Genomic DNA, 26,526 nt, shown 5'->3' on the forward strand with positions numbered 1-26,526 from the left:
TTAGCCGAATTAGTAGAGTTTTGCAAATTAATGTGGTTTGACTTAAAAAATATCAAAAGTGACCTTTTCATTTTGATAAGATTGATTTTTATCTAAAGATAGCTAACAATAGGAATCTGTTGACAAAGTCCAAATGAGATGAACTTATCAAATATTTAATGTAAATATTCTTGTAAATTGCTCATAAAAGTTTACAAACTTATGAGAAACTCATCATTTATAGGTATTGGGTGATAAGGTATTTATGGAATTATAAGTTTCAAAGAGAGCTGGTTTCAGACAGAAAACCCAAAATTTTATAATTAAATCAATATTGTAATCATTCTCAAACACAGAAGTGAAAATTAAATGGTAAAATCACCTATGTTAGATAGGGTATAAACAATGATGTCAACGTATTGAAATCGATATATTTCACTAAAGCGAGCAAAAAACAAAAAAAATGTTGGATTACTTTTTTTTTACCTTTTCTTCACAACATTATATATATATTTGATGCTTAATAAATGTGAGTCAGTATAACTAAGGTATCACAATAGCCATTGAAAATCTCAAATTATTGGGTTAATTAATCACCACCCAAAAATTAGAGAATTTAGTAATTGTTAAGATTTTTACTATTTTACCCTGAAAAACATCAAAATCAATCAACTTACAATCACAAAAATATTGAGTGATTTAGGGGAAAACTTTGAAGTGGATAGCCCACTTCAAAGTTTTGAAGGAATCCTCTCTATTGGATTACATGTCACATGTCCAAGGAGGTAATTTAAATTTTAGCCAAAATGTAGGACATGAAATAAATTCAAACACCATGTGTCTTGTAATGAGTAGGGTTCCTTTAAAGTCAGATTCGGTAATTAATCTAGAGTCGTGATAATCTGACTACCTCACGTGACAAACTCAATCGACTACCTGACGTGATAAGTTTGAGAATCGTAGATCTGCATTTCTTGGGATACATGATTCTATGGAAATATATTTTTTATGAGAAAATACAGCTGAGTATCCCAAGGAATACAAATCTACGATTTTGGAACTTTTGGCAGGTGGGGTAGTCAGATTATCACTATTCATTTATTTATGGGCGCATTGATTATCTCACTCAGTTGCCCCTAAGTTGTATCTGACAGGTTGATGGATTTCTTTTAGGGTCGGGCCAATAGGCTAATTATCCATGTGGGTCCATATTACAATTATAGTACAATGTTACTACTCAACAACAGAATTAATAGCTATGGCTAGAGTGATACTTACCTAATAATAATCATCATCACATGGAGGATGACATGAATTTAATTTTTTGGATAAATAAAAAATCAACCACATGTAACGTGAAGCATCCCTTCATCCTTTATGACCTCAACAATTTTTTTTTTTTTAAGGTATTACTAATTCAACTTCTCGACACGTATGACCTGTCACAAGGGTTGGCCGAAGCAGATGTCTTGAGTTTGAATAGCTCTTTAAGGACCACTCTCAGGGATTTATCTCAAAAATCACACGGTGCATGTTAGGATAGGGAACTGTGCATGTTCCTGAGGATTACTCGGTTGCTATAAGTGGCCTTGGCATTTCAAAACTAATTTTTTAGAATGAGTCTTAGATCATATACACCCCCAATAAGGTGGGTTAAAGTCATCGTGTTGACAAGTCGTCTCAAAGACATGATTTATTTTAATTTTAATGCATTTTTTTAAATCTCATCCGAGATGACTCAGTCTTGTTCTTGGACAAGATGAGAAGTCAAAAAGAGTTTTAAAATCATGGTTAAAATCCACTTCCCACCCCTTAGATATTGTCACATGCATGCGTCTCTCACTAACTGCACTAAAAATAAAAAGATTCATAATTTGATGTCTATATTAAGATCTGAGGTGTGGGTGTGGTATGATCTGGACTCTTTCAAAATAGGTCTCATCCAAGTTGTAAAATTAGAATGAAACCACTTAGATTTTTCAGTGATAATTATTGAATAGATACCAAATTAATGGAAATAAAATAAAATTAAAGAAGTAATCTTAACACAAATAAAGAAGAATCTAAATGTTTAATTAGAAGGCAATCGAGATAGGAAACATGTCAGAATTTCTTATTAAAATCTAGGATAATTGTTGTCCCATTTAGTTAATTGGATCCTTTATTTATTTATTTATATACTGTATTAGAGTCAGATCTAAAGTAAACTAGACTGGTAGGAACCACAACTATTCGATGGGTACCCACTAGAATGAGAATATTGATTCATTTTGCAATCCTTTCTTGTATTCAACAGTTGACCAAGTAAGGTTGACTTCAAAACAATGTTTTTGTTTGTTTTCCTCCTCTGTTCATGCATATGACCTTATGCTTGCTAGGATTTAAGGGGCTCCCATTGAAGTTTTTGAGTTCCTCTAAGAGTGTTTTTTTTTAAATCAAGAGAGCCTATGTTTTTTCAAAATACACTTTTCAGTATAGAACAAGAATTTTCTAAAAAAAAATCATTTTGGCCAAAATGATCAAAAACTGCCCCTACAGGGGAAAAAAAACAAAAAAACAATGCTCTAATTGAGGCCTCCATCAAACGGTTGAGATGTTGATTTTCTAGGAAAATGTGCCTTTAAAAAAATTATATTCACTTTACGTCAAAATCTGAACTTTTCCCGCATTTAAAACAAAGGCTTGAAGAGAGTTGGTCCCACGACCTTGGTTGAAGTCGCATTCAACCCACCTTCACCTCCATTAACCGCTAATGCCTAGTTTTCCTAGCACCCAAAAAAGAAGAAAAAAAAAAAAAAAACTGATGAATACCTCATTGACTACAAGGCTCTGCGATAAGTAACAGAAAACGATTGATTGTGTGGGGATGGATCATCCCCAATTGTTATCCCCTTTACTTGAGAGACGGAAAATCTGTTGATTATATTTTAATTCACTATTCTTTTTCGTATAGTATTTAGTCAAATTTCCTTGGTCTTTTTCATGTTATTTGGGTTCTTCCTCGTAAGTTCTCATCTTTATTGGTAGAGTGGACCAGTAATACTTTTCACACCAAAAAACGGATCTTGTGGGATATGCTACCGGCAGTTATTGTTTGGGAGGTTTGGAACGAGAGAAATAAAAGAGTGTTTAATTATAAGACTAGTAGCTCTCATGCATACTTCTTGGAGATATTGGGTTTCTTATACATTTGATCAAAACAGAACATACTATTTGCAGAACAATTTTTGATGATTTCGTTTTTAGATGGTACTCTTTATGTGATTAACGATGTTGTAGTTTTTCTTTGTTACTCTTGTGGAGGCTTTCTCGGCCTCTTTGTATTTTGTTTTTCTTCTTTATCAATATATTATATTTTTCAAAAAAAAAAAAAACAGAAAACGACTGAAATATCTTGAACTTCAACATCTGCTAAAGCCCCTTGATTTTTTTTTTCTAAAAAATAAGGCGTCTTCCATCATTAAATTAAAAATAAAAAAAGTTCTCTTTCCACGCCTTCAGCCTCTGATTTATTTGGCAAAGACATCTATGTAAAAACTTTATTTATTTTCTTCTCAAAGAAATATGAATAAGTAATGAAATTTTGACTTTCTTATGCTTATTTCGTCAAGCCATACAAGACTTGGTCAAGGTGGTATGTCATCAGATTGAAAAACCAAGAAGGTATCTCAAATATTCACCAAAACCTGGAGGGGTATGTTGAGATTACCCAAATGAAATTGACTTAAAATAAGCATGTTAAAGTCAGAAAACAAGTAAACCATTGGATCATACTTTGCTCAAATACCAGGCAAGTTATACCTAATCCAAACGATACTAATTGCGTTTGAAACTTTGGTTTTATATGAGAGGGATCAGTTTAGTTTAATTAAATAAGTCCAGAGAGATTTCAGAAAATTTTAGGAGTATATACAAACGATGTTTTTTATTTCTTCCTGAAAGCTCATTGAGGTTGAAGGGTGGGGGATGGATCTGTTTATCCACAAATTGTTAATTAATTCATCGACTTAATCATTTGGTCCCAAATTCATATATATATATTTTTTCTGAATTTTAAAAAAATCGGGGAATTTTGTAAAAGTGGCCCAACATGTTTTAATCAAGTAAGGATAACACGAGTAAGTAATCAAGCAACAAACAATACAAAACTGTAAAACGTAACTGTATATAAGGCTAGAATTCAATACATACCAACCGTTCGTATTTTAGTGAAATTGCATGAAAAATTATTGAAGCATTGTCCATATAAGAGTACCACCATTTTCACTTCACCACATCAAACCTTGCCTTCAGGTTGGACACCATAACTGGGAACTCTCCCTTCTCACAATATTCAGCAAATTCCTCACCCGACAAATCAATATTGTCAAATTTAGTCCCCTCCGTCTGCAAAACACAAAGAATGTGTCAGTTGACTTTCAATGTGAGGGCTAAAAACAAAATAAATCCTACTAACAAGATATCTTTTAGTGTAGGCAAAGATAATTGGATCCAGTTCTAGGAGGATTTGCCGGTGTGGTATCTCTCTTCTTAAAGCCCGGTTTTCTAAGTTTTTATTCTATTTCATGCATAATTTTTTACAGATTCAGAATTATATGGTGCGGCCTGGTGGCGACATCTCATGAGATTTAGGTTTCTGGAGGAATTTCAATAATTAGGAAGTTGAATTTCTTATTTAACTTTTAAAAAAAAAGTCCATTATTAAAACAAACATCCGATATTAAGTATCAGGTGAAAATCAAAGATATCGAGGGAGAAAACTTGACGGAGCTAACTAATAAAGATCACTGCAAGTGCAGGCAAGATAAAAAGGTGAAGTATAGGAACTCACAGATTCGGCTTTCCACCCAGATCCAAAAGCAAAATCCACTGGCTCCAAGCCCCTGCAATCAAATATCATCAATGGTGCAAATTGCCCGTTTTGACCAAATTCAAGATCCAGGGGACGACCTTGGCCAGGGATCATCGTGACAGTTCCTTCCCTGCCACAGAACTTACACTGTAAAAGAAACAAATATGAAAAAGATCAGATATTTGCTTTTATCATCTTAGACCTATTTACAATTTGTAAATGTTGGTTATTCTACAAGAAGGGTAACTACTAACACCGACTGAGTTTAAGTCATTTTATCTTGAATACCTAATTGTCTGGAACTAATTATGTAGGTAAAGTTTCAATCAACTACAGGAAAATAATACAGATAAAGTTTCAATCAACTATTCGAAAACAGTACAGAAAAATTCAGTATCAGATTAGACACAAGTAAGAAATCCAGAAGACTTATGAGATGGCACTATAAGCAGTATTTTGGTTGCTAGCTCGCGTAGGCATCAATCTATGCATCCTAGTTGATAAGTTCGTGTTAGGCTAAAGGCCAGGATTGAAAAAAGTTCAAGTACAATTCAATCTTGACATAAATTAGTTAAAAATACAATGAATGGCAAACGATTATAGAGAGATGTATTTGTCTTTGCTATGCTTTTGAATTTTTATCTGTTCAGATAAGTAAGTAAGTTGATGGTTAGTACTTAGGGGTAAAGGAGGGTTGAACCTAGGTTTTGGTATCACTCAGACTTTACAAGTTTAGCAAATTGGCTCCTCTTTATTACAGTTTTGAATTAAAAATTTGTGTACATGCACATTTTATGCATGCTAACTGATAATAGGTTAAGTTTTATACCGTAGTAGTATGTTTATGAACATAAAATTGTACAGAGAAGAAAAAAGAGGGAACTGCATACAAGAAGACACAAGCAGCAGAGGTCCAGACAATCCTCGTTGGCTAATCTAGAAATTAGAACATGGGCAAAGGCCCTTGTCTAACTATAAGATTCAGCTTTTTTTTATATGCAGAGTCAAATAATTTGCCCTACTTTTTGTGCTGCAAATCATTTGCTTAAGAACATTGGTGGTCTATAGTCTATACCATAAGATCCATCTAAATGCTAGATCCTTAAAAAACAAAATTTACACTACTTAAAAAGAAAATACCAGCTATGACAAAGTTCAAGAACATACCCAGGCATCCTCTGTACAAATACCAAAATGACAAAATGTGACAAATAGCTTGGGGCAAAGGGTGATGAATAAGCAAACAATTTATGGATCCCTACTTTGCACATGTAATGTAATAGAAGTCGACAATAAAATGATGTATTGATCTTAAACAGTTGGCTATAAGAATCTTTTCAAGAGAAGTGATCCAAATGAAATAAAAATAAAAATTAGAAGGAACACGGGACCCAAAAAAAAGAGTAGAAGGGTAGGAATTATTGGATCTAGATATTGAAGCGGTGCAGAAGTATCTTACTATGAAGATGCCATTTTTGTTCCATATAAAATTCTTTTGACAGAAGAGGAGGGAGTATCACCAATACCATTTTTCTAGAGAGAAGTGAGGAAACAATTTCATACTCCCAAACATTAAGATTTTCCCTAGGAGCAAGGTCCTGAAATAGTAGCACTTCCACCTTCCAGATAACAAAATCATGAATTGGCAATCCTTTTTATAAAATAGAGAATCAAAATTTGGGAAAGAATTATAAGAAAGAAATCACAATAAATCCTCCCAAAAACAGACCCAATTTCCCCAACCTACTTGGAACCTCATGCCTCAAGAAATCCGATCATGTGTTTAATATAACTTTCCAAAACCTGCATCCATAAGAACTTCTCAGAGTGCCACTGGTCCAACCCAAACTCTACATCTTTACTACCCTGAATAAGCTTCCTTCATGAAGATAGACTTATTCTCAAATCTCCAAATCCAAGTACCAAGAAAAACCACATTCATGACCTTAAAATTTTTTATTTCAAACCCCTCCAAATACATCAATAACGTGAAAATATAAACTAGAAAATACTTGAAGGGGTTATGTTGATCAAGCCATAAAATGTACTTCTCCAGGGTAATCACTACTTATATAGGGATCAAAACCATAAACATAAAGTACATTGGTAGACTAGTCAAGGTGCTTTTGATTAGAACCAAGCTACCCCTTTGGACATATATATATTTGGACTTCCAATTGAATATACTAATATTGGATTCCACAAAGTTCTCAACCTATAATTTTCTCCAAGAGGAAAGATTGATAGTGAGTCCCAATACAGCTTTGAAACACAAAATCTCTTAACAAATGCACCTAATCTATGGATGGCCATGCAATTGGAGATAGACAATAATCCATCTTTCTCGCTTTTGCTCTTTCTCCCTATCAATTGTGAGGGTCCAAGCATGACAATACAAATATCAAAAATTAGAGTACCATCGGTAAACTGAAAATGTGAAATTACCATTCTGCACCACAATAGATATCGTATTCATCTAACCTATGGACAACTAAAATAAATAAATTCAAAGCATCATCAACAAACAAAAGATGTGAAATCACTGGGCAATCCATAGAAAAACCTTCCAAATTACTATTATCCACTATTGTAGCGAACATCCTACCCATTAGTCATTTCTTACATCATTGGTTCGATTTAAAGTAACTTATAGAACCTATGATCAATCTATCATACAAATATTACCATATAGTAAAACATGATTTTATTTGATTTTCATTCGATAAGTAAGATGTAACATACCATTCTAAAAAGACGAAACAGCAAGAAACATCTACCAATCTAAAGAAACATAATAGTAACCCTCAAGGTGATCTAATGAACTATTGGATAAAATTGATTTCTAACTTAAACTAACTATATGATTGTTTAGTTAATTTGAATTAGAATTAGCAAGAACTATATATCGATTAACACGAATCCACAATTTCTTGGATAAAAAATACAATCGAAGATCTAGAAATCAACAAGAGATACAGAAACTAACCTTCTGAACGAGATTTGTAGTTCCCCTTCCATTAGGGAGGGGAACCGTTTCAGACAAGGTCACACAGGTTTCCTTCTGGCTCAACTCTCCACAATTCCCACATTTCATCTACAAAATCAAACAAATACTTCTTAAATCTCAAAAGAATCAAGAAATCTACGAATTTCAAGCATAAAAACGAGAAAATTTTCAAAAAAAAGAAGAAGAAAAAAGCAGATTCAAGCAATAAAACCTAATAGATTTCAGAACAAATTTCCAGATCCAAAAAGAAACCTTGAAGTAATAAGGGAAGTTTTGGTCATCACAGCCTCCTTGAGGCTGAAGATCGGTGAGATTTTCGAGCTCCGCAGTAATCTTCAACATCATTTTCACCATTTTTGCAGGAAAATCTTCAGCCAAAAACGAGGTTTTGGTTTCTAAGTAAAGTGAGATACAGTCACACAGATAAGAGTTTCTACATGATTCTTTTAGTTAGCCCCATCAGTTTCTGAAATTATTCCATTTGTAACAAGAATCGTGATAATCTGACTACCCCATAAAAAGTGTATCTCGAGGGAACTCTGTATCCCGAGGAGAACAGATCTATGGTTTCCGAACTTGTGGTGTTACAATAATTGATTTGAATTTGCCACGTGGGATAGTCCAATTATCACGATTCACCAACTAAAGAAAGCTAAATGAGAGAAAATAGTTTCACCCTTAACCATGGTTTGAAATTCGTCCGAGACCAAGACGTATTGCTTGAGTTAATTTGGTATAAAAACTGAACGAGACCAACTCATAGAGTCATTTTTTGACCGAGATTTAGGACTCACATTCATTTTTTTTATTTGTCTCACGTGACGCTTCAAACGTATTGGAAAACTTGTCCGTGACGACTTGATATCGAACTTGGATAAGATAAGATGCGAAACCGAATTTTAAAACCATGCCCTTAACAGAGTTGTTTATGGTATAGAGAACTCTCTAGAAGTTGTTACAAGAGACTGACCACCCATGTGGCATACTCAATTGACTATCTGACGTGACAATTTCGACAATTGTAGATCTATGCTCTTGGGGATATACGGTCCCCTTGAGATATACTTCTTTTATGGGGGAAGTGCAACCGTGTATCCCAAGGAGCGTAGATCTACGATTCCTAAACTTATCATGTTAGGTAGTCAATTTAGTATGCCACATGGGATAGTCAGATTATCACAACTCTTAGTTGGCACCTTCATTGACTCGTCAAAAAAGTCAAGTAATTTCATTTAGAACTTTGAATAACTCAATTAAATTGAACGAGATGGATCAAACGAGTATTGTGCATTATATAAATACAAGCATGGTTTTCAAATTTTCTTAGTTATCTGACTTAGTACCTTGTGTATTTATTATGATCATGGTTTTAAATCTCTTCCAAGATTGAGATGACTTGTCTGATATGTCTCAGTAGCATCCACCATATAGAGGGATAGACAAGTCAAACGTATCAAACGAGATTTAAAATCACGATTCATTTTTCTCATGATTTAACGAGACGACTCAAACATATCATAAAACTCATTCAAGACAACTTGGCCTCGTTCATAGACGAAAAGAGAAAACCATGATTATGATCAACAAAATAATATTTGTGTGTGTGTGTGTGTGTGTGTGTGTGTGTGTGTGTGATATTATATGTATTTTTATTATATTTTTCTAAAAAATATTTTTAACCAAATCTCATGATTCTTACATATGTTGTAGATCATAGATTGTCTTCTCTCTTACGGGAGAATGATAGGAGTTCATGACTAAAAAAACACTTTAAATCCAAAATGCCTACAAGAGTTCATGAACTTGATTATGAAGTACATGACATGCCAAACAAAATTTTAGAGTAGCTGATAAATGACAAAAAGAAACATAGTGGTAAAATGAGGGTGAATTTAGAAAAAAAAAAAAGTGGGTAATTCTTCTATAATAAAATCTAATTAAGTGAGATTTTGAATAAATATATATAATCTTCTTTAATCCGAAGAAATTATTCATCAAAATGTATGTAAAAACAAAAAAAAAGATTTCTTTACCTCTAAAGAGGCAATAAAGAATGATGAGCAAGTTGTTCATGGCAACTCATCATCTTTTAAGATAACGGAAAACGAACAGTAATGCTAGAGTTCACATGTTCTCACACTTAAAGATGTCACACATGTTCTAGAGATCATAGAGTCATGATTGCTTATAAGCGAGAAAGACTTCAAGATGATGTTTAAAGCAAACATCACATTCAACAATAATTTTTGTGAGTTATTTTATTATTTTTTCTCTTCACCCCTCTAATTTTATTATATTCCCTCTTTAACACATTTTATTATTTTTTATCTTTTACCCTTTAACCTTAAAAAAAAAAAAAAAAAATACTCATGACTTTTTTTTTTCTCGTTTTTACCCCTTTTCAAAAGAGGCCAAACTATGATCTATATAATAAAACACAACTATAGGACACACTTGTGGAGGATAAACGTCTCATCTATCTTTTTGTGTGGGTTCCATCGTATTGTTTTTTCTCTCCATCCCTCAACTTTATTGTCTTTTCTTTCTTTCTACTTTTATTTTTTCATTTTTTTTCAATGATAACCTATCTATCTATTATTTTTCTCTTTTAACCTTAAAGATTTATTTACCTCTAACGAGCCAATAAAGAATGATGAGTAAGTTGTTCATGGGCAACTCATGAACAACTTACTCATCTTTTAAGGTAACGGAAAACAGACTGTGATACTAGAGTTCACATGTTCTCACACTTAAAGATGTCCCACATGTTTTAGAGATCATAAAGAAAATAGTCATGATTGCTTATAAGCAAGAAAGGCTTCAAGACAATGTTCAAAGCAAACATCCATTCAACAATGATTTTTGTGGATTACTTAATTATTTTTTCTCTTCACCCGTCTCATTTTATTATATTTCCTCTTTAACACATTTTATTATTTTTCATCTTTTATCCTTTAACCTCAATTTTTTTTTTAATAATATTCATAATTTTATTTTTATTTTCACTTTTACCCCCTTTAAAAAGATGTCAAATTCTAGTCTATATAATAAAAACAACTGCAGGACCCACTTGTGAAGGATAAATGTCCCATCTATCTTTTTTGTTTGAGTTCCACCATATTATCTTTTCTCTCCACTCCTGAACTTTATTATATTTCCTCTTTTCCTACTTTTATTCTTTCATTTTTTTTTTCAATGATACCCTTTCTAACTATTATTTTTCTCTTATAATTTTTTAGATTTTTTAATAATACTCTTTTAATTTTATTATTCTCTCTTTATACTCCCTTAAACCCCAAAGAGGATGTTCGTGTCGTACAAACTTTACTGAATAAACAATTATGGATCAAATAGAAATGCAACTTTTGAGAAAAGTTATTGCTAAAGCTTTTTCATCTTTTGCTTAAATCGTAGGCCCTTACGACTTGTGATTGAGGCAAGTGTTCAAAGAAGATTAATTTGTCTTGCATAACGTTGTGTGTATTTGTCGAGGAAAAAAAAGGGGGTTTGAGGTAAATGGATGAATGATTATTTAATTTGAATGTAATCACTAAGAAAGTACCAACAAAGATTTTTCATCTTCTACCATTATGGTGGACTCTTATAATATTGTTATGGTAAAATTATAAAATGTAAACTCTTATAAGAAAATCAATGAATTTACAACTCATATCCAAGTCTAAACAGTCTTCATATCAGAAGTGTCGAGATGCGTGTAGACTCAAAATAAACATAGATCTCCTCGGAAACGAATCCCTAGAAACTCACTAGTGATCTTAGAAAGTTTAAGGTTAATTAAAGAGAGCTACTATTGCCACACCAATTGCACACAGTTGGTGTGGCAATAGCAACTATTTAAATAAATCCTTACTCAAGCTACGAAGGGGTGACCGTTGACTTAAAAAAGTCATCACCGATGCTTATTGGTTAAGCAAGAGTTTTAGATATCCTACAGCAACGGTTTGACTGTTGACTTTATACAGTTGACAAAAGCTGCTTATAAAAAGGGAGTTCAGTTCCGCTAATCTATTGTGATAGATTTCATCAATCATCAATCATCAATTTTAAAGCTTTTTGTGGTCAACTGTGCAGTATCAAGGGCAATGCTATCCCAATGGGGAGATGATCATGATGGTGCTATCCCAGGTAATTTGAAACCCAAGAAACCATTAATCGAAGCTTATGTTCCGAATAATTAGGGTTTGGTTTTGGATTGTTGGATTATAGTTCTAGATTCGAACTTTTGATTGTTAGAATCAAATTATGAAAATTGATTTCAAGATTAAGATTCTTGCTTGAGAAAGAGAGGTAGAATGTATTTGATTTCAAAAATCTTTAAGAAATCCTAGATAACAAAAAAAATTCTATTTTTTCTTTTTTTTTTCACACAAAAAAGCTCTCTGCAAGAAATCCTGGATTTAAAAAATCTTCCATGAATTATACTCTCTCTCCCTCTTTGAGTTTGAAGAGAGCATTTGGAAAAGAAATGCTCTCTCTCTCTTCTCATAGATTAAAAAACTCTTCAAAAATAAAACTCTCAAAAAATGCTTCTATTTCTCTCATTTTAAAGAGAAAATTTGAAGGAAAAAACATGGATTTGATGACATTCTAGGAAAACAAAAATGGGGTGCCATAATACAAAATAAAGACCAGCTATCTACATCCTAACATATCATTTAATTTAAAGGGTGAATCTCCATTTTGTGCACCGAATATGATGAAATTCCGAGTTCGGTACACTGTTTGTTTTAATTCCTAAAACATGCATTTGTCATTTTTTTAGCCTACAAACTCGTGAGTTTGTCACTTTTAACATCTACGAATTCGTAGATATACCAGTTAATTCATTGATTATAAAAGTGACGAATTCACTCGAAATGCATGTTTTGGGTATTAAAATGAACAGCATACCGAAACTGGAATTTGGACATAAGTTGCGTGCGTTTTGGGAAAAATCCCTAATTTAAAAAGTGGAAATTATGTGTAAGAGTCCGATTCTAGAATCCAATCCAAAAACCCCTTGAAATCTCTTCTTTGATAAAACCTTCCTATGTTTTGGGGTGCAGAGACTAATGGTGAAAAAGATCTAACATACTTCCTACCTCTATACAAAGCTGCACTAAAAGGTGACTTGGAAAGTACTAGAATCTTCTTAAATGCCAATCCTGAGGCAGTGACAGCAAGGATCACAAGAGCATCAGAAACTGCCCTACATATTGCAGCTGCCAAGGGACACAACATGGAGTTGGTGAAGGAATTAGTGCAACTAATGCCCATGGAAGCATTAGCCATGAAGAACTATAATGGCAACACTGCATTGTCTTTAGCTGCCATAGCTGGAACTATAAAGGCTGCAGAGGTTATGGTGACAAAGAATAGGGACTTGACACAAATACAAAACAACGATGGACGGACTCCACTCCTTCGTGCTGCTCAATATGGACATAAGGACATGATGTGGTATCTCCTCTCGGTCACCCGAGACGAAGACCCAAGTCCCTTTCAAGGCAACGATGGTGCTCGTCTTCTTAATGCTGTCATTACTGCCGATTTTTATGGTAATACAAATTCTAATTCGATGAATTAATTTATCAAATGGTCATTTATTACGAGAATATTATAAATTTTTTAAAAGATTTGAAGAATTTTGTGACTATATTAATATTCTCCCTTATAGATGTGGCTTTATATCTTATCCACCGCTACCCGCTATTAGCGACTGCTCAAGATCGAAATGGGGAGTCAGCGTTGCATTTGTTGGCACGAAAGCCCACTGCATTTCAGAGTGGAAGTCAGCTAGGATTTTGGCAACATTGCATCTACTCATGTTAGTGTATATATATTTATTTTTACATTATTCTTAAATTGATTGAGATGGATCTTGTGATTTTTGAATTTCCATATATTTGTTGATTGATTTGTCGCTTAAGATCATGTGACATAACTGTGATCAATGATCTTTTACTACCTATTTCCACCTCTATAACAAACCCATCTCATTACATTGTAATCTCTCAAAATAAATTATTAACATCCCTTTCGTTGGCTTCAAAGGTATCCACGACGAACATTATGATTCGGTTCACCATATCAAAGGTTCCCGATGTCGCATAGGTAACATGCACCTGACTACTTGCATACCATCTAAAATTAATTGGCACACCATCGCTTAAAAAATCTCCTTTGCACATTAGTATCTCTCTCCCTCTCTCTCTCTTGAAGGAATGAAGAAGACGGAATGCAACTTTGGGAGTAATTAGTTGCAGATCACTAGTTACGCCGTGCACCCCCAACAAATTTTTTTTTAATGGTTGGGGTGCAATGGGCTATTTGTGATCTGCAAATAGTTTGGTTGGGGATTGGAGACCTGTTGGTCCAAATCCCCCAAATGGTTGAGGAAATATTAATCCAATTTCACAAAGTAAGAATTAATAAGATTATTTATGTACTTTTGTTTTGCAGGATTTCATTACCTGAAAAAGCTATTTTGGAATGCCATTAGAAACCTAGGTTGGTGACAAGCTATACTGCTATTCATTGCTCTTAGCATTTTCCATAGTAAAACTTTATGAGTTGAGTCGATTGAGTCAGCAGATTTGACAAGTTGATCCCATCCAGTTTCGGAAACGAGTTACCTTTAAATCTAATAGAATCTAGTCGACTACGTTGAGTTTTGAATTGACCCAAGTTTTAAAACTATGGTCTTTCTTCATTGATGATCAGATCTAACGAGGTTTAAACTAGATAAACCACTTAACTTGGTTTTAGTTTATTTATTAATACATATTTGTACTCAAGTAATTATATTTTTAAAACCATGGATCTAACTTAATATTTCTTCCCCTGTAATTTTTAATCGCAGTTCCAAGTACCAAGCAAGTATACAACACAAAGTTGATGCACGTTCAATCTCTTGAACTATTAAAATGCATTTGCGATCGAATTTTCAGCCGCCATAGCTGTGAAATCATTAAGTTTTTCGAAGGATCGAACATCTTGGGCATCGCTGCGAGGTTTGGAAGTATTGAGATCATAAGGGAATGCCTCCAATCTTATCCAGATTTAATGTGGATGAACATCGACGACAAAAGCATATTTCATATAGCTGTGGAACATCGTCAATGGAAGGTTTTCAACTACATCCATGGATTACATACACATAAGAATGTGTTGGCTTCTCATGTTGTTAAGTCTAATAACAACAACATCTTGCATTTGGCTGCAAAGTTGGCACCTTCTTCCCAGCTCAACTCTGTCTCGGTGCGGCCCTACAAATGCAACGGGAAATACAGTGGTTTAAGGTGATATATTGTCCTTCCTCTTCCTACCCAAAAATCCAAGTAGAGAACTCAACTCGACTCCTAATTTTAAAAATCATCCGAGACCAATATGACTTGCCCGAATCATCTCAATATTGTTCATGAACGAGACGAGATACCATGATTAAGTTCTTGAGTTTTCTTCTTCTCTAGTTCTTCTATCTGGCTCAGATGTCATCTCAGTATCGTTCATGAATGAGAGGAGAGATGAAAATTCGAGATTGAAAACCATGGTATACTCACTCAACGGTAAAGCATGTGAAGTTCGTATACCTTTTAATTTAAGTGATACCATTTGTTTGTATAGGAGGTGGAGAGGCTAGTTCAACCTTCTTACAAGGAACTAGAGAACTCGGAAGGAAGAACACCTCAAATTTTGTTCACAGAGGAGCACAAGGACTTGGTTGAAAAAGGAGAGAAATGGATGAAAGACACTGCTTCATCATGCATGGTTGTAGCCACACTCATTGCTACAGTAGTGTTTGCCGCTGCCTTCACTGTACCAGGCGGCAATAGCAACGACAAAGGCATTCCTATTTTCTTAGGAACCGACTCTTTTCTAGTTTTCGTTGTATCAGATGCTCTTGCTCTTTTTTCTTCCTCAGCATCGGTGATAATATTTCTTTCCATCCTTACTTCACGTTATGCAGAAGAAGACTTCCTTGACACATTACCGAAAATGTGGACTATTGGTCTTGCGACACTCTTCTTCTCGATAGCAAACATGATGTTGGCCTTTAGTGCGACTCTTTTCATCCTTTTAGGGCATCGTTTTTCATGGGCTGCAATCCCAATTGCTTTTCTAGGATGTGTCCCAGTCACCTTGTTTGCTATGTTGCAGTTTCCTCTATTTGTCCAAGTAATGATTTCCACCTATGGTTCTGGAATCTTCCACAGACAAAGTAAGTATCAGCTTTATTAGTTCAAATGGTGCAAAATGCTTGAATGTTTTCTTAAAACGGGAAGATTTGGTACTCTCAAACCTTTTGAGCATGGGAAGATCTATGATTTCTTTTCACGATTTGTTGGGATCTTTGGAAGGAGATAAGCAATCGAATCTTTGAAGGAAACGAATGATTGGATCATGAGCTAATTGTTTTTATTAAGGGATCTTTCAAGATCTTTTATTCCGTTGATCTGTATAGTGATGGTCAACTCGTTCATTGTTTTCACTACTTAATATTAATATAATTATATCTTTCGAGGGAATAAAAAGGAAGAAGAAGATATGTACCATCACTTGAAAAGCAAATTAAATTATCTTGAAACCAAAAACCCTCGTATGAGGACAACGTGGCATTCCAAATATAAGTTGGAGATGCCGTAGCAAATTATTGTCAAAGGGATATGGATCAATCTCTGAATTTTGCTAATTATTTATTATGTATCCATTTGATGATAGAAACTGCTTTATTTGTTTTGGATTCCCAGTTTGTTCTCTTTTCTTCTGTGTATTTAGGATGATCTCCTCTGCCTTTCTTTTGTCTGTATTCTTTGTTTTTGTTCTAATGATATCATAATACTTAATACTTGGAAAATAAAAACTGAGTAAATGCAGAAGCCCCACCTATCAAAGCTAATTCAATGACATTTACAAGATAGGATAGCAAAGAGAGCGAATAGAGGGCAAAAGGGATGTTTCACAAAACATTAATAGAAAAATTCATAATCATGTACTTGACCTTAAACAACATTTAGATAGGACAGAAGTACAAAGTTCTTACGGAATTGGTTTTATTCTTCCATAAGCAAAGTCAAAGCTCTCAAAACACAAGCGAGCCAACCTAACATTACTTGCAGGCCTTCACCTAGTCCACCAATGAAGGAAATCCTTTCGCCGATTGATCTTCTTCTGCAGTTGGAGAACACCGTAGAGCAAAGCCTCAGCTGTGGGAGGGCAACCTGGAACATAAATGTCTACAGGTACAATCCTGTCACAGCCCCTAACAACAGAGTATGAGTAATGGTAGTAGCCACCACCGTTTGCGCAGCTACCCATGGAGATGACCCACCGTGGCTCAGGCATTTGATCATAAACCCTGCAACAAGTTTCAAAGGAGTCACACCTCTCTCTCGTTCTTTGTGATTTTAATTCAGTAATTAAAGAATTAAATGGTATTTTCCATGGTAAAATTTGAAGTGAGACGGGGTATTCTTTCTTTCTGCATAGATAACCAAGTCAGTTTTGACAACATTTTGTTACTTCAAATGGTAGATCGCATAAAATATGAAAAAAAAAAAAGATAGGCCCTTGGAGAGCCAAAGATAGCGCAGACATCAACTGTTCCATAATAAAGCTAAAAGAAACTCCAAAATACACTTCCTGCCTAGAAAAGGTGCAGACTGTGTACAGATGACTGTATCTCTTCACAACCTAACAGAATATGACATAATGAATAAAATTAAAGATGATTGCATTTTAGAACCACATCCACAGAAATGGTCCAACCAATTACCAGCGCCTTATGGGGAATAATGTTCCAACACATTTGCTGCAAGATCCAGCCTTCGCATGCTAGAATCAGTAGCTAAGGGCTAGATCTTGGCCATAATCTATGCACAATCCACCTGAAAGAGATGTCCTCTTAACATGTCAACAATCAAATAAACCTTAGTTCCACATTCTTCAAGGATCTACAAAATCTCAAGTGCGGAGTGCCACCGACTCCCCCAGATTGTTTATTTTTCTTTCTTATCCCACATTCATTTGGAAGGGAAAGAGGGAGGGAGACAATCAAGTTACTGCTATTGCTATTTTTCCTGGGACTGGATCTGGTTCCCTATGGTTGTTTCTGGTAATTCTCATTTAACTGTTGTTTCATTTTTTGCTAAATTATATTTCCTACTTTTTTTATTATGTAGGGTATCCCAAATCCCTTTTGGGATATGGACTAATCCCTACAGTTGCACATCCCGATCCCACAGAAGTTTCCTCACGTGTAACAAGGTAAATCAAGAGGCCAACCAGTTTCAAAAACACAACTAGAGGGAGCAAACCCCTATCACTAGTTTTACCACTGAACTAACCCCCTGGAGGTATACTTTCCCTAGTTTCTTTTACATGTGATAAGACTAGCAGAGGGGCAGGCGTGACACAAATGATGCTTAAGTAATGGAATTGCAATTAAATAGTGGAGAACTCATAAAATGTTTTAAGTAACTTAAACAACCATGTTACTCTTTTGTATCTCACTATTAGTCCAAAAATCAACTTTCTAGGGGCTTTTAGAAATTTTAAAATAATATCAATATCAAATGTATAGATAAATAAAAATAATTAGTAATGAATTTTTTTGGTAGAAATTTTATTAAAGGCAACACCAAACAGGACATACAAAGCCCTCAGAGGGCAAGGATTTTTGATAAGCAAGTGGGTTTGTTTTATAAGATTTTATCCAAAGCGGCAGTCTAGGTAAAGAAAGCCACTTTAGATGGACTAAAAGATGAATTTAAGAATCTCATTGGGAATCTCCCCCATTCTTTTTCCATCTCCATATCCACTCATCCTCAACAATGGTGAAATATGGGTCCGATTAATGGCATAGAAGAAAAATCCAACAACAAGAAGTCCAATGACGGACTATCTTGAACCAAAAAGCTTTCCAATCTGATAGTATGAACTACAAACAAGATCTAATAGCTCTCTCCACACCATAAGTCTTTCTTGAACCTTTTTTTTTTTTTTTTGATAAGTCAGTATCTCTTGAACCTTACCATGTCTCCTCTATCCAATGGATGCGTTTAATAATTTCATAGGAGATCATATAGGAGATGCCCCTCAAAACACTATACCCATATGAAGTGCAGACTATGCTACGATCCCAACGTTAGTTCATGATCCAATATTTGGTCAAAATCATCCTCTTCCAAGCTAAACCCATTTTCCCATAAAAGATACATTCACATCTTTGAGGTCTCTTGTCCTCAAGCGAAAACCATTTATAGGAGAACAAACAACTCCCAATTAACCAAATGTGTAAGAGGAGTCATCATAGTCATGCCGATCTCTTGCATAAACTAATTGCTATTGGGAAGTCAATTGTCTCCTAAGCCAATTGTTCTCACACTACCCACATCTCTCTTGTATATGTCCTCAACTATGTCAATATACCTACTTGGTGGTACTCTCATTCCCAACACCTGTGAAATCAACTTTCTAAATACTTGTTCACGTGTTTTCTCGAAATTAATAAAACATCAAGTGAGATTTTTCCTCTTTACTCTAAACTAATTCATTTGTCTAAGTACAAAGATTGCCTCAATTGTTGTTCTCCCTAGCGTAAAAACCAAATTGGTTATCTAACATCTTGAATTACATATTTCACGCATTTTTTACTTGTTTATCCTTCCATTCCTCCTCTATTTCATATTTGTTCCCCTATGGTACTGCTAATGTTTCCAACCCATTTTACCTATCTATTCCTATTTCTTTTTTTTTTTTTAATATTTTCTTTGTGATTCATTCCATCTGTAGAGACAACAACAACCCTAGATTTGACCTAGAATGTGGATTCGGCAAGTCAAATCCTTAATATCTATAAGCCATTAAATCAAAACTTCAGTTCTCTAAAAACCCAAAATTCAATCTTGTATGTGGATCAGGCAATTCAAATCCCTAATCTACATCAACCATTTTATCTGAACTCCAATTATGACCAAAAAACCCAAAATTCGATCTTGTATGTGAATTAGGCAATTCAAATCCCCAACATCTATCAACCATTAAACCAAACTATGATTCTCCATGAATTCAAAATTCAATCTCATATAAAAAAATAAGGCAATTCAAATCCCAAATATCTATCAACTACTAAAACGAAATCCCAATTATCCATAAATCCAAAATTCAAACATGTACGCAAATTACGCTACTCAATTCCCTAATATTTATCAACCGCTAAAATAAAAACCCAATTCTCCAACAAATCCAACAAGTAGGGAAAACCCTAATACCCATTAAAAAAAAGAGTATAAATTGAAACGTACTTGCGAAGCGCGGGAGCCATCTTGTTGGTAAGGGTTCCAGCAACAATCATACAATCAGATTGTCTCGGACTAGGCCTGAAGATGACACCGAATCGATCGAAATCGTAACGAGCCGCACCTGCGTGCATCATCTCGACTGCACAGCAAGCCAGACCAAATGTCATGGGCCATATCGATCCACGTCGCGCCCAATTCATCAAATCATCCACCTTAGAGATCACATACTCTGCTGTCTTTGAGAGACCAGTAGGCGTTGCAGTTGGTGGTGGTGGACGAACATATGGAGCTGGCGATGTCGAATATGCTTCGGAAGAGAAGATTGGGAGTGTTGTGTGGATTGATGTAGAACTTCTGGATGATATTAGGGCAAGACGAGATGCCCTAGGAAGAAGAGCCATGGAAACGGAATCGTTCTGAGAGAGAGAGAGAGAGAGAGAGAGAGAGTTTGGTGTAATGGTGTTGGTTCTTTCTTCGATCGGTCGATGTGGAGTCGGGACTGTTTTCAAACCAGGTATCTCGAACGAGTTGAATCGTTAGAGTCATCTCGTCCGGGCTCCGGAATCTGGACTACGGCTATCAATGGGCTGGGCTAGCCCCGTTTTATTGTAGGGCCGGATTTTGTGTTTGAAATGTAGGTCCGTTGGGCGGTCCAGCCCGCTATACTATGTTAAAATACAATATAATAATAATTTTCTTATAAATTCATAATAATGCCCTTAAAATATTATTATTGTAGATTTCAATTAATTTTTTCAAATCCAAATTTATAAATACTTGTAAAAGAAAACCATTTTAGTGATTGTCTCTTTCATCGATTCACAGTTTTATCTCTCTGTAAATAATGCAAAAGTAATTTTGTAGTTTCTTTGAGAATTAAGAGATTGTAAATTTGAAATTGGAGATGAAAATATTTTTTGAAAAATCTAATAATCAAAAATTATTTTTGACCATGGTGTATGCTTTCAGTACAATAAAAAATAATTAAAACGGGTTTGGCCCTACCCGACCCGAAAATAACCCAAATGTAGGTGGATCGAGTTGGAATAAGATTTTCTTTCTTAAGTCAGGCCCAGCCCGATATTTAGATGGATTAGGTTTAGGCCCAATTTTTTAGCCTTAAAAGCCATTGACACCATGTGAGCGTTAAAAATGCTTTGAGAACGCTAAAAACTAGAAGGCAAAAGATAAGAATAAGAGTGTCTTCACTCAGTCAATATTTGGCTGACGTGTTACAGACACAAAACCATAGATCTGTTTTTTCGGAATACATAAATGCACATCTTTTATGGGGATTTGCATTTGTGTATCCTGAGAAAACAAATCTATGATTCCGTGTCCACATGTCATCAGTTGAATATTGACCGAGTAAAGATTTTTTTTTGTTAGAAAATCATTATTCTAAGAATAATGAATTTTTTGCAATGCCCCATGATGTAGCATGTGCTAGAATCATAGATTCTTTTGCTTGGGATACATAATTGTACATATTTATGAGAATGCGCAATTGTGTATCCCGAGGGAAAAAAATCTATGGTTCTAACTCATGCCATGTCAGGGTACGACGGAAAATCACGACTCCATAGATAACTGTGTTAGCACTCCTAAAATAATAGGGGTGCACATTGGATTGGATAAATCCGAGAACCGAACCAATCCGAAGCTTTTGGATTGGATTGGTTCGGATTGAACACACTCGTGGTTCGGGTATGGATCGAAAGAAAAAAAATCCGGTTGATTTGGTTCGGTTCCGGATTAGACATATAATAGAACCGAACCAATCCGAAATCCGAACCAAATTTATATATAATATTAATATATTTAATTATTAAAAAATAGAACTTTCGTTCTGTATTTCTCTCTTCTTCCAGTTAGAAGAAGCCGAAAACCTAGCCACCGCCGTCGATCATCTCCCTCACTCACCTCACCTCGCCATCTCGTCGGAAAACGGAGAGGTAACTCTCTCTCTCTCTCTCTCAACTATGTTAGGAAGAGGTAACAGTGCACTAACCCATATTGCATCTGTGGATTGGATTGGTTTATACGCCACCTTCACCGTTCGTGTTCTTCAAGAATACAATGCTGGGTTCTTCTAAGATCTTCGCCTCCACATGCGGTGACTTCGCAATCACCCAGAAGAACCAAGCAAGAGTTGTACCAGTTGAATCTTGACCTGCGAAAAGGAAGCTCAACCCTGTGTCTTTAAGGAACTTTTCACCTTTAGGTAGCAAATCATTCTTTGAAATTTCTTCAGAAGAAGTCATGTAAGCTGTTATTAGATTAGTTTCTTCCACACCTTTAAGCATATCTTCTCTCTTTGAGGGTATGAATCGATCTATGGTTTTCTTTGCCTTCTCCAATTTCTTCTCCTTCTCGATCATCAACCAACGACACAATTCCACCATGTTTTAGGAATTACATGCCTATAAAATATGGCTTCAGTAGCAACGTCAATCGCCTTGGAAAGTTCGTTAATAGGAAAGTTCCTAGAAAGATAATTAGGATTCTTCCCAAATGTAACAGCAAAATTTTTGTCGAAAGCAAACCTCAAGAACACATCTTCCAAATCAGCAATAAATGAGAACCGAGAACCGATCCGAACCAATCCGAACCAAGATTGGATTGGATTGGTTCGGTTCTATAAGGTAATTGGATTGGTTCGGTTCTAAATTTGTAGAACCGATCATGTTTGGTTCGGTTCCAATTTTGTCAAAATCCGAACCAATCCGAACCATGTGCACCCCTATAAAATAACACTCATCTTTTTTTTTCGTTTTTTTTTTTTATATAATCGCCTGTATATGGGCTTTGCTCAACCCATTGACCATGGTCTTGTCCAAGGGGCATGTGCAACACCTGCACATCACACGCACCAAGTAAGTGAGGATGTGCCCTCATGGGTGGCCCTTGTGGAATTAATGCTCGTGCTGGGTATCGAATCACGACCTATGGGCATTAACACATATGTCTTAATCGCTTCTTCCCGTAAATGAAAATCAACTACTTGCTTTTCTAGTTGGAATTAAAAGTAATGAAAACAAAGTATGTCACCTCCCACAAAAAGAAATATCTGCAGTATTTATGATTTCTTGATGATATAGCAAATACTTTAATGTCCAAAAACTACTTGTATGTGTAGGGATCCTAATCTCCATTTCGTTGTGTCGCCTACTATCACTTCTTCAGAAATTCAAATTGAATTGGCAACATAGAAACATGAATCATGATAATCTGACTACCCCAAGTGGCACAATCAATCGACTCTCCTGATGTCATAAGTTCGGGGAACCGTGGATCCGTATGCCTTGGGATACACATTTTTATGGGGAAGTGCAGTTTTGTATCCCAAGGCATATAGATCCACGGTTCCGAACTTTTCACGTCAGGAGAGTTGATTGAGTGTGTCATGTGGGGTAGTCAAATTATCACGACACAAGAAACATTATGCACTTTTATTTATTTATTTATCTTAGACTCTTTTTGCTAAGGTTGTAACTTGGGTGGGCCAAAACTGAACCCGTTGTGTTGAACCTGACCTTGGTTCAGGCCTGGGCACAATTAGCTTGGGTTTGGTCAGAGATTCTGGAAAAAAATGATCGAATCAAATCGAGTTGGGTTTAGGCATTGGCATTGGATCGTTGAAATGCAACCATACTATTTTTTTCTTCTGATACATACTCATACCTGACTACTTAAAGAAAGGAAATCTGAGTTTGTACCTAGGACATAGTTTGTTGGTGGAACCATGAGAACCTTATCGATTTTGTATGAAATAAATATAACCAAACTAAATAGAGGAAAAGATCTAAATATGCCAAACCATGCCATAAACAAGGAAACAAGTGTGCAAGCCAAGCCTTGATAAGCTCCTCTAGAAGGGTGGGTCATGTGTTTGAAACCCTACGAAGCAATGAATTCCTTTGGAGCACCCTCTAAGGTCCAGTTGACCCTTGACTCAACTAGTTGCACGAAGGACTTTCCGCGGTGGTAATGCATGTGACCGTGGGATTAGTCTCACCCGAAAGGTGAGGATACCCATGATAAGCACACAAAAAAAAATTGTATGAGGTAATTAATCAAATATAAAGAAGATAAGCAACAATACCAAAATTTACGTGGAGAACCCTAGGGCTATCAACAGATGCTTATCGGTTCGAATACAACAATATCCAAATCAGAATCCGAAATTTTTATCTGATATCCGAATTCAAATTTGAATATGAGGGATGTTCTAAAATTCTATCCGAATTCGAATCCGATTATCTTATTGGATATCGGATAATATCCCTTTAGAATTTAAATAATTTGTATATAAATAATAATAATAATAAATAAATAAATAACATAATTTTTCCTTAGGGAAAATTATCAAAAAAATCCCAAAAAAAAAAAATTATTTACAAAAAACAATCTAATTTTTAAAAAATTCGAAAAAAGATACAAAATCGGTCTTTCAAAGACCGATTTTTCTCTCTCTTCAATTCTCTCAACTCTTTCTCTCTCCTCTATTATTTAAAAAAAAATGAATTTTTTTTAAATACCGGTCTGCCAAAGACCGGTTTTTCTCTCTCTTCAATTCTCTCACCCCTTTCTCTCTCCTCTAGTATTTAAAAAAAAATGAATTTTTTTTAAAATACCGATCTTTCAAAGACCGATTTTTCTCTCTCTTCAATTCTCTCACCCCTTTCTCTCTCCTCTATTATTTAAAAATAAATAAAAAAAATTTTTTTTTTTTAAATATAGAGGAGAGAGAAAGAGGTGTAGGTATTTCTCTCTCTTCAATTCTTTCACCTCTATATTAAAAAAAAATGAATTTTTTTTAAATAATAGAGGAGAGAGAAAGGGATGAGAGAATTAAAGAGAGAGAAAAATCGGTCTTTGAAAGACTGGTATTTTAAAAAAAATTTATTTTTTTTTAAATAATAGAGGAGAGAGAAAGGGGTGAGAGAATTGAAGAGAGAAAAATCGGTCTTTGAAAGACTGGTATTTTAAAAAAAATCATTTTTTTTTAATAATAGAGGAGAGAGAAAGAGTTGAGAGAATTGAAGAGAGAGAAAAATCGGTCTTTCAAAGACCGATTTTGCATATTTTTTCGAATTTTTTAAAAATTTGATTGTTTTTTGTAAATAATTTTTTTTTGGATTTTTTTGATAATTTTCCCTTTTCCTTATCTAACTTATTTTTCATTATTAAAAGAAGTTATTATATATTATATTATTTATATAATAAATTAATCAGTTATTATCGGATTTGAAATGTTAATATTCAAATACATATCCAATAAGAATTCGAATATATAAAACTATCCAAATTCGATTCCGATATCTGAAATTTTCGACTAACCATTGACACTTCTAAAGAATCCTCCCCATTAGAGAAGGAACCACTAGCTTTTAAAAGTACGCCAACATTTAAATAATTATTAATTATTTCTATTGTAAGGTAGATTCTTTATTAAAAAAATTATTATTTTGTATAAAAATATTAAACTCACTTTGACTTGGCCAAGTTTACGAAAACTTGACAAAGAATTTTAAATTATCCAACTATTTATAAGTTTAATTTCGTGTTCAAAAGTTTTCACTTAATAAATCACATATTTGATCTTGCTGACATATGCCACATACAGCCGTACAGATGCACATGGAGGGACAAATAATTTTTATAAAAATATGAATTTGCATTTAAATAAGAGACATTGTTTCCATTACCTATTAATGAGAATGAGATGGAATTAGCTATTATGGTATGTAAAATTATATTATTCCATGGACTCTAAAGTGGTAATATTAAAGAGTGAGGGGCAATTAAGTTTTATTTTTATTATTATAAGGTTGATTGAAAGATTCTTTATTAAAAAATTATTATTTTATATAAAACGTTAAACCAATTGACTTGGCCAAATTCAAACTTGGGAAAGAGTTTCAATGTATCTGACTAATAATCTTGGATTTTGAACGAGTCAAATGAATTTTATCTACAAAATGGGTTTAGTTTTTTAATATATTTGACAAATCATCCCAAACCGAAAGGTGATTTATATTGAGTTTCTTGATTGGTTGCATTTCAATACCGATTATGACCATTTTGTCATCTCATAGATCCAACGTCTGCAATTTTTTTTAACATCATTTTCTGACGCCCCCCTCTAACCTACGCCCTCCATCACAAAATCGTAGGCCATTTGCCTCAGAATGCACAGAATCATAAATCTTTTTCTTATGTTTCCCAAGGCAAATGATCTACTGATTTGTAGTGGGGACGTGTGTCAAAGGAGAGTGTCAAATTATCATGACTCTTTTAACATTTATTGCAACACTTAGTGTTGTGTCTACATCATAGTTTTTAAACTCGATATTTCGTCTCGTCTCGTCTCGTTCAACTCC

At 34.5% G+C, this 26,526-nt stretch overlaps 4 protein-coding genes across 6 annotated transcripts; 2 read left to right on the forward strand and 2 right to left on the reverse strand.

Moving 5' to 3' along the window:
* Positions 1–4,128: 4,128 nt before the first annotated feature.
* On the reverse strand, positions 4,129–8,307 carry LOC147397132 (uncharacterized). The gene is made up of 4 exons (XM_086452621.1): positions 8,091–8,307; positions 7,818–7,925; positions 4,811–4,978; positions 4,129–4,365 (listed from the first exon to the last, which is right to left on the reverse strand). The coding sequence occupies exons 1-4, from the start codon at positions 8,190–8,192 to the stop codon at positions 4,243–4,245; spliced, it is 501 nt and encodes a 166-aa protein (XP_086308747.1). The 5' UTR covers positions 8,193–8,307; the 3' UTR covers positions 4,129–4,242.
* Positions 8,308–11,823: 3,516 nt separating this feature from the next.
* LOC147397133 (uncharacterized) lies at positions 11,824–15,618 on the forward strand. Of its 3 annotated transcripts, XM_086452622.1 has the most exons (7): positions 11,824–11,984; positions 12,905–13,396; positions 13,516–13,665; positions 13,893–13,952; positions 14,301–14,348; positions 14,701–15,139; positions 15,465–15,618. In XM_086452622.1, exons 1-7 carry the CDS (start codon positions 11,942–11,944, stop codon positions 15,478–15,480), a joined length of 1,248 nt encoding a protein of 415 aa, XP_086308748.1. In that variant the 5' UTR covers positions 11,824–11,941; the 3' UTR covers positions 15,481–15,618. The 3 variants fall into 3 exon arrangements, with proteins under 3 accessions (XP_086308748.1, XP_086308749.1, XP_086308750.1); XM_086452623.1 differs by lacking the exon at positions 14,301–14,348; XM_086452624.1 differs by lacking the exons at positions 13,893–13,952; positions 14,301–14,348.
* LOC147397134 (ankyrin repeat-containing protein NPR4-like) lies at positions 15,582–16,079 on the forward strand. The gene has a single exon (XM_086450183.1). It carries the CDS (start codon positions 15,582–15,584, stop codon positions 16,077–16,079), a length of 498 nt encoding a protein of 165 aa, XP_086306309.1.
* Positions 16,080–16,777: 698 nt separating this feature from the next.
* Positions 16,778–20,589, reverse strand: LOC147397135 (uncharacterized). The gene is made up of 2 exons (XM_086452625.1): positions 20,144–20,589; positions 16,778–17,196 (listed from the first exon to the last, which is right to left on the reverse strand). Exons 1-2 carry the CDS (start codon positions 20,539–20,541, stop codon positions 16,962–16,964), a joined length of 633 nt encoding a protein of 210 aa, XP_086308751.1. The 5' UTR covers positions 20,542–20,589; the 3' UTR covers positions 16,778–16,961.
* Between the last annotated feature and the right edge of the window lie 5,937 nt (positions 20,590–26,526).

The sequence above is a fragment of the Akebia trifoliata genome, chromosome 8 (assembly GCF_017979445.1).
Source record: "Akebia trifoliata isolate Shusen 1 chromosome 8, ASM1797944v1, whole genome shotgun sequence".
NCBI classification, from domain to species: Eukaryota; Viridiplantae; Streptophyta; class Magnoliopsida; order Ranunculales; family Lardizabalaceae; genus Akebia; species Akebia trifoliata.